The following is an 8,079-nucleotide window of genomic DNA, read 5'->3' on the forward strand; positions in this document are numbered from 1 at the left end:
CATTCTAAACATTTTTCAAAATGATTTGGCCTTATGAATGAACATTTTTTTCTTTTATTTGACATACTGACCTATCATTTGACCTGATACAATGTATATGTATATTGACCGTGACCTATATATGCTAAGAGACTAATACTCTGACCAATGTTCATCAACACTGAGTACAAAATGTGGCTGCTACATGTATAGTGTTAATAAGTATTTTGTTAATTACAGACAGCGACAGATCTTAATACAATGTAGTATGCCAGCAGCAATATGAGCAATATAAACTACCGGTACTCTTTTTGTAATACATTTATGTCACTTCTTTACTATCTAGGATATGGATACAGTCAGGGACATAAAAGCAAAACTGAATCAATTAATAGTTTATTGAATGAGATTTTAAATTAATGTACAAATATCATATAACTAAAAAGACAATGAAATGATAGACAGAACATGTCACACTATAACAATGAATAGGTTTCTTACAAGAACTTAACAATACTGATTTTGCATAAAAGATAATTTAATTTAATATACCATATAATTTAATTTAATATACCATATAAAAATGAGAGGAACACCTTTTTTTGCAACCTTGAGAACAGCTTATGGTATTTTATCAATTAATTTCCTAATACGTAAGTTTTTCTCTAAAAACACTTCAAGCAAAGTCCAACAGAACATTTTGTTTAATAAGGGTGTTCATCACTACAGAGAAGATGTTGTTTCCAAGGTTTATCCAAGGGCTCTATACTTCATTGGGGCTCTGGATGACAATCAGCAGGTATTCCTTGTCTGAAAGAAGATATAATTGTGTGTTATATACAGGCAATAAAATAGGTTTATACAAAGCGTGATTTTTTTTTCCTATCATTTAATATATCATATATATGATTTTTTTACTACATCATTTTATACTGGCATTACAGATATGATTCTTCCTCTTTTTAGTACATGAATAATGACCAAACTTAATAACAGGTTCCCTCCCTGCTCAATTTTCAGCTAATTAATATAAAATATTTCACTATCAAACTGTTAACATGTTTTTACTTCAGTTTCAAACACGTATAACCTTATCCAACACAAAGACAAAACAGAAACCTTTTCATAGAAGTGTTATAAAACTTATTTAAAAACAAAATTGTCAACAGTAAACGAACAGTATTCATGTACTAATACTTCTTAGACATAATTGTAACTAGGAGATAATCAATTTATCTAGAACATACTAAGAAACTTAGACAATTTATGAATACACCACTAAATTGTGATCAGAAATCAGTGTTTGTGATAGAATGTTCTTAATAATGATATATAGATGCACTCCAAACATCCAAACATTTGTGATAATTTTTGTGAAATAGTATGAGAAATTTTGATAAAATAATCCTTAAAACTAAGATGCCAGTTGGTAATTAATCACACAAAGGCCAACTTATGTCTATCAATAGTAACTTTAAACCATCATCGGCAACTTTAAAATGCCATTGGCTACATTTACTATTACATTCAACCATTAACTATCATTGGCAACCATAAACCATTATCAGCAACCATAAACCATTATCATAAACCATTATCAGCAACCATAAACCATTATCTGCAGCATTATTGGCAACCTTGAACCATTATTGACAACCTTGAACCATTATCGGCAACCTTTAACAATCATCTGCAACTTTTTACTCCAAAGTAAAGCTAAGAATGAAATAATAAACTGAGGTTTCTTCCTAATTAATAGCAAGCATACGGTGGTTTTATTCATATCATTTCATGAAGAACGTTGTACAATATTCTACTACTGAATGAAAATAACACTTCTCCTTGGTTTGAGCATACTCTCGTTCTTAGAAAAAACAGCAATTTAGTCTTGAAGCATATTATTCAACTTGATGACAACCCCTTTAAGATTGACAAAGCTTAATTTGTTCCACCTTATTTCAAGTATTATATGGTAATAACATATCTTTTGGATATTAAGCATCTGGCAAACAGCACTGGGAGGAAAGAAGGGCAAAAACCAGCAGGCAAATACGACTGCAAGTGTTTGGTGTATATTGTAAGCAGTTTCTTTTCAAACATACAGGACAGGCAAGTTAAGGATAACAGCTCTAGCATTTAAGCTTATCTTGGGATAAACAAAATACAAGTAACACAATTTTAACGTGGCAATAAGTATTTGACTGCAGAGAACATTCATATACTTTAAAACTTTGCACTTGAATGACATTTTGTTGTAGTAAAAGATAACTAGGGTGCCTCTAAGCAAACACCAGCACTCATACACAGTTTGAGTCATAAACCATTACAATTATTTTAGCCAAAGCGCCTTTGGTGTACATGTATGTTTTCTCTTTGGCAACATGTGTACCAAGTTTAGCGGATGCTGCTGACACCAAGCCTATAACAATCCCTACAAAAATATTCTTTGAAGAACAGACCAGCTAAAAATCACATACTTCACATTGTTATTAATGTTGTTATAAACCGAAGTTCAAACAATGAGGCATGCCAAATCCGAACAAAAAAAGGTTACAAACTAAACCATGCATTCATTCAAAACCAAGCAGCCACAAAAAAACGTGTCTTATTGCATATAAAAAAACATTGCCCGGTCTGGCTCCAAATTTCGTGAAACTTCTAAAGTTCTTAAAACAGGATAAAGCTAAGCTCACTATTTTCATTTGCTATATACTTCACATAGCATTTACTTGTTTAAGAGTATTTAGACATTAAATATGATAATCACAATAAACCATTTTTCTTTCACCGAAATCCAAATTAAAGAATGTATTTTGGTTGGTTAATTGCAATGAGCTACTTAAGTCTGTTTAGCAAAAATCTGGGCTGGGTTAACAAACACAAGTGCAAACTGCAAATGCCAGTTTGTAACATACATAAAATATTCATTCAACCTTTGTACCATAATTACTTGATAGAGAATTAATAGCTGTGTTTTAGTTAACGACACATATACATTTAGTGTGACAATAGATAGTTAATGATTTGCCGCGTTTATTTAAACTTAAGGGTTACTTCATTTAAGCAACACTAATTATAAAGATTAATTTTGACTGGCTTACCCTCAAGAAAGAAAACAAATATTGATAAAAATAACTAAACATTCTATCTTAATTCCAGGAGAACAATTTGTTTTAAGCATGTAGGATTCAAGCCAAAGAGTTACAGGGTGCCACACTGTGACTGTCCTTTATTGGTAGCCCCCTTCTGCCCTCATGGAACCCAGTATGTGCACCCTCTTGTCTTTATAGAATTAAATGCTTCAATAATCTTTCCTTTTGGCTTTATTAAAGCTGCAAACTCATATATTAACTGTTTTGACAACTTTATTTTTTAGCATTTGGAATCTAATACTACTTCATTTAAAACAAATCCTAACATTTTCTGTGAAATTTATAATGTTGAAATTATTCACAACAATTATTCCCTTAGCACCCTGACTCTTTTCTGCAGCACCCTGTCCTTTTAAACCTGGCTAAAGCCCTATCAAGTGATTACGATACAATTTGGCTATCTACAAGGCAAAGGTGTTAGAGATTAAGAACAGTACACGATGTACATGTGTACCCTACATTATGACATGTGAAAATGCTGTTGGAAACGTCACTTCATTACACGGCGTTGGGATTCTGGATCACAATTAGCAAATAGTCGTTATCTAGGAGGGAAAAAAGAGAAGAAAAAACAAAATGCATTAATAATTCAGGGTGTATATAAATGTTAAGAAGTGCTTTATTGAGTTCATACGATAATCCATTCCATGCATCATTCATGCTTGAAGTTTAAGAAAAGAGGCAGATATGCTAGTGACTGATTTTATTTATCAATAAAGCATAATATTTCTAGAATTGTTCTAATGATAATGAATGTTTTGCATAATTACGAATATAAATGCATTCTTGATGCTAATATATATGAGTAAAATAGCATTTAAACATTCTGACATGCATATGATGCACTAAGAATTGAAAATCGGTCTAAAACTAAAACCATAATCCATCATCAGAAATAATTAGTCAATCCATTTGATTATGTCATCATTTTTCATTAAATTGTTTAATATAAGTGAATGTAAAGTATTTTTGTTATATTGAAGTATTTTCTTAATGATAATGATAAGATTTAATGTTTTAGCTGAATACAAAATGATTCATACTATACTTCTACTATCATATTTTTCTTATTATAGAGACAAAAGCCACATAGTGATAATCGATTCTGAGATTATCAATTATAGGCAACCGTAGTTGTAAACGACTGACTTTTGACAATAGTGTCAGTTTATCTCTATGATCTACAATGATGTCATTAAATTCTAATATAGTGTTCTAGAGTTTCTTGTTTAACGATACATTTAGCTTACTCTTCATGCATTATCACTGGCGCATCAACATTTATGTAAAACTGACTTAAGCAAAAGAAACTAAAATAAGACAGTACATTTGCAATTTTAAGGCATAAAGCAGTACAAAATATTTCAAAAATGCGATATTAAATGATACAATCAAACAAATGCCAATATTGAATGGTAATTTTAGAATAGGAAAAAATGTGCAAAATGTAAAAACATGACAAACTCGCATATCTACATGAATGGTCAGATACCCACGTGTGACCAATTCAGTAACACTCCATTCATAAAAGAACCGAGTGTAAATACAGGAATGGGTCAGTCTGTTATTTCAGTCACGTAATGATAATGTTCCAAAGATGATATACATGTTTCATTGAGATGTTACCAATGAATGATCTAAAACATTCTATTACCTGGGGCTACCATAATTTCGTGCTTCTTTGACCTAATTCTGAGGAAGGTAAGGTCGTTCTGTGGGTCAAGGTCACGGACTGTGCTCCTGGCCTTGGCAGCAAGCTGGTGAATCAAGCCAGCATACTGAACTGTTGTGGAGTTGTCCATTGTCGTTCTTATTGGAATGCCTGTTAATAAAGTGTTATCAAAATATAATTATTCAATAAACGTTTAAATCGTAACCTTTTATTTATCTATTTATCTATCCTTTACTTGCCTGTCCTGTATTTTTATCTGAAATTTTATATTGCAAAAACTAAAAGTACAGTTTTATATACATAAATATATAAACAAAGATTACTGCATAAGACCGAGAATGAAGAAATCCAAACACCTGAAACCATTAACTATATATATATAATTTATATATAATTAACTAATTTTCATCACAAGGCATTTTGACCTGTTTCGTCATTTAATATATTTTTGTTTTGTGCAAAAAAAACCTTCTTAATTATTTGCAACTTGATTTGCCAAGAAATCAAGCATTGGCAAACAATGGCTTGCATTTAAAATAAAAATAAACTGTATAAGGACTTTCCATTGCAAAGCTTAAATAATTTAGAGTTCTAACCTTCAGTATTCACAATGATGATACCACCAACCCCCTTGTGAGCGGAGATCCTCTTGATAGTTTCCTCAACCTCGGACTGAAATGCAGCAACATTAATTATATTTCATAGCATTCATTGAGATTACAACTATCAAACTTTAATGATAATGTGTTAAATAATAGTGAATGATGGTAGACTAAGCTACTGTTTGAAGTACATAACTATATTTCCGTTTTCTAGTAGAAGGATAGGACAGGCAGTGAGAACAAACACCCTCTTTGGTCACAGTTAATAAATGTTTTGTTTGGATCTTCTTCCTTAATTCTTAGGTTTGAGAAGGTACATGTAGGTAGTGTTATTTTTTACTTCTTAGCCCTTTAATTACTTAATCAAAAACAAAAAATTGCGAGTATTTTTGTGAGTTTCCAGAAAATACAAAACATTCATGTTTTACATACTACATTTTTCTGACAAAATAATGTATTTAAGTTAGCACAATCATGGTGTTATAAATGTATCATTATTCAAATTATCTGTTTCCTCAAAAGTCTGCAAAATAACGAGTTGACTTAAAGTATTCGGTAAAAATTTCACAGACTCTTAGAATCGTATGCCAAATAATTATGAGGCAGATAAACTTGTGAAGATTATTTATTAATTTCTTTATTATCAAATTTAATCTTCTTTAGTGCACAATCATTAATAATATTGGGAAAGTTTAATATCAGAAGGGTCTCACAAACTATGTTTGGTAACTCAATTTTCCTTACTAATAATTTAGACTATTTGAAATTTGTAGTTCACATTCATGAGTACTAAATTGAAAAATAAATATATCGCAGACTGCATTGGCAAGTGAAAACAACAAGTTTACAACGAGTTCTGATTATTGTACAGCATCTGATTCAACCAAAATATTGTTTTCTTTAAGATTGTGTATCCATTTATCATACACAACCAGTTGGCAGATAATAACCCTGAGTTCAGTTAATGCTAACCTTAAATGTTTGCGACTTACGTTTGCAATTTGCTTCCCCGCTTGCAGTGTCTGCACTGTGATGCAACAGGGATACAAAAAAGTAAGCTACCGGTAATGTGAGCAACTGTTAGTCTTAACTGAACTCCTGGGCCATATGCACTACATATAATCCATTAGCCAGCATGATATGCCATAATGATCATGGCAAATCAAATGATCTTCCAGTTTCAAAACCTTTGTTTTGTGCATGCAAGTGACAGAACACATTATATACCAACAAGGTTTCAAGCAAGACTGTATATATGTTTTACACTGTGTTCTTCAACTTACCTTTGCTTCCTTAAAACATTAAACGAGAGGTTAGTATTGATGCAATTCGAAATTGTACCATTATTCGTCAAGTATTTCATATAAACATTCATCCAAGGTACCTACCTATGTTCTTTATTCTGTTTAAGCTATTAAAACATATAGGCTTTGTCATTCTATGATAAATATAACTGAAGACTTAATGCAATTCAGAAATGTTTCAAATTGCTTGACAAGTTAATTATTAAATAAAATGGTGAACTGTATTTTGATTCTTTGTGACATTGGAAACATGTGTATGTGGTGACATGATAAGCATCTATTGTAACATTTTTGATTAAGCTAAATGAAATCCCGTAAGATGCAAGGACATTAATGATTATGTTTTATTTTTTCTTAGGAAAAGATAATTACCCCCCCCCCCCCCCATTCATGATCGTTTTCAGATATGTGCTTTAATATGGAAATTTTTGGTTAATATAAAATATGACATCATATTTTTGTACCTGTCCATCGACAAGATGGTGTATGAAAATTAATTAAAAACTAATTTTACAACGATACTGAGGTGTTTGCTGTGCATTTACTTTGCTGATCAATTTTAATCATATCCTCTGACACCCCTCATTGATTTTTCTAAAAAAAATATAGTACATCGAATGTGTTATGACATATCATTAAAAATATTTGGAATTGTACCTTCCAAAATCTTCATATTCAGAATTTCAGTCATGAAACTTTTTATGGAAGAAAAAATCTTCAAACTCAACTGTTCAAATGGATATGACTAAAAAGGTGTCAATATAAACAAAGGAAACATGAAAATTTAGTCAAACGCAAAGATGTAAAAGTAAACTTCATAAAATAATCAAAGAATTTACCATGATTGCTGTCTTTCTTGGTGTTTTACTGTTGACAAGTCGAGTCTGGAATCGTTGCTAAGCTTTGGAAATCGGGTACCTGTTATATCCGGTGACTCAATCGGTGTTGATATACGAACTTCCTTCGCAAAATGCGTAGGGTTAAATTCTATCAATATTATTTTAAGTTTAGCGCACAGGCTTATATCAAGTGGGTGCACGTAAAGTGAATTGGCGAAGTTGAATTGACAACAAAAGAGCTGATTTAAAGCTGCCTTATCACTTTGGTAAACATCCGATTCGTCGTAGGTTTTCCTGCATGAATGTCTGCCTTCAAGTTAAAATGAAAAAGAGGGCCATGGTGGCCCTTTATCGCTCACTAGATTAAATTAAATGATCAACAAGTCAGTGGTTCTTAAGGATATTGCTGTTTGCGATGAAATTGTTTGGTTGCTATGTATGTTGCTATGTATGTAGGTAATTCTAAGGAAGAAAGTGGTTGCTAGGGAGGTCATTGGTTGCCAAGGAAGTAATTTGTGGCTAAGGTAGTAA

At 31.6% G+C, this 8,079-nt stretch overlaps 1 protein-coding gene across 2 annotated transcripts; it reads right to left on the minus strand.

Annotated features, from left to right (window-relative positions):
- Window positions 1–362: 362 nt before the first annotated feature.
- Window positions 363–7,687, minus strand: LOC128244709 (dynein light chain roadblock-type 2-like). Of its 2 annotated transcripts, XM_052962753.1 has the most exons (5): window positions 7,549–7,687; window positions 5,400–5,475; window positions 4,786–4,953; window positions 3,591–3,676; window positions 363–789 (listed from the first exon to the last, which is right to left on the minus strand). In XM_052962753.1, the coding sequence occupies exons 1-4, from the start codon at window positions 7,549–7,551 to the stop codon at window positions 3,630–3,632; spliced, it is 294 nt and encodes a 97-aa protein (XP_052818713.1). In that variant the 5' UTR covers window positions 7,552–7,687; the 3' UTR covers window positions 363–789; window positions 3,591–3,629. The 2 variants fall into 2 exon arrangements, with proteins under 2 accessions (XP_052818713.1, XP_052818714.1); XM_052962754.1 differs by lacking the exon at window positions 3,591–3,676.
- Between the last annotated feature and the right edge of the window lie 392 nt (window positions 7,688–8,079).

Source organism: Mya arenaria, chromosome 8 (assembly GCF_026914265.1).
Source record: "Mya arenaria isolate MELC-2E11 chromosome 8, ASM2691426v1".
Lineage (NCBI taxonomy): Eukaryota > Metazoa > Mollusca > Bivalvia > Myida > Myidae > Mya > Mya arenaria.

Bases quoted from the DNA above. Each gene is read 5' to 3' on its own strand.
- LOC128244709 (XM_052962754.1), bottom strand. The intron at 4,954-5,399 runs GTTAGAACTCTA...CTTTATTAACAG, and splicing joins CATCATTGTGAATACTGAAG to GCATTCCAATAAGAACGACA. The intron at 790-4,785 runs GTAATAGAATGT...ATCTTCTTTCAG, and splicing joins CGAAATTATGGTAGCCCCAG to ACAAGGAATACCTGCTGATT.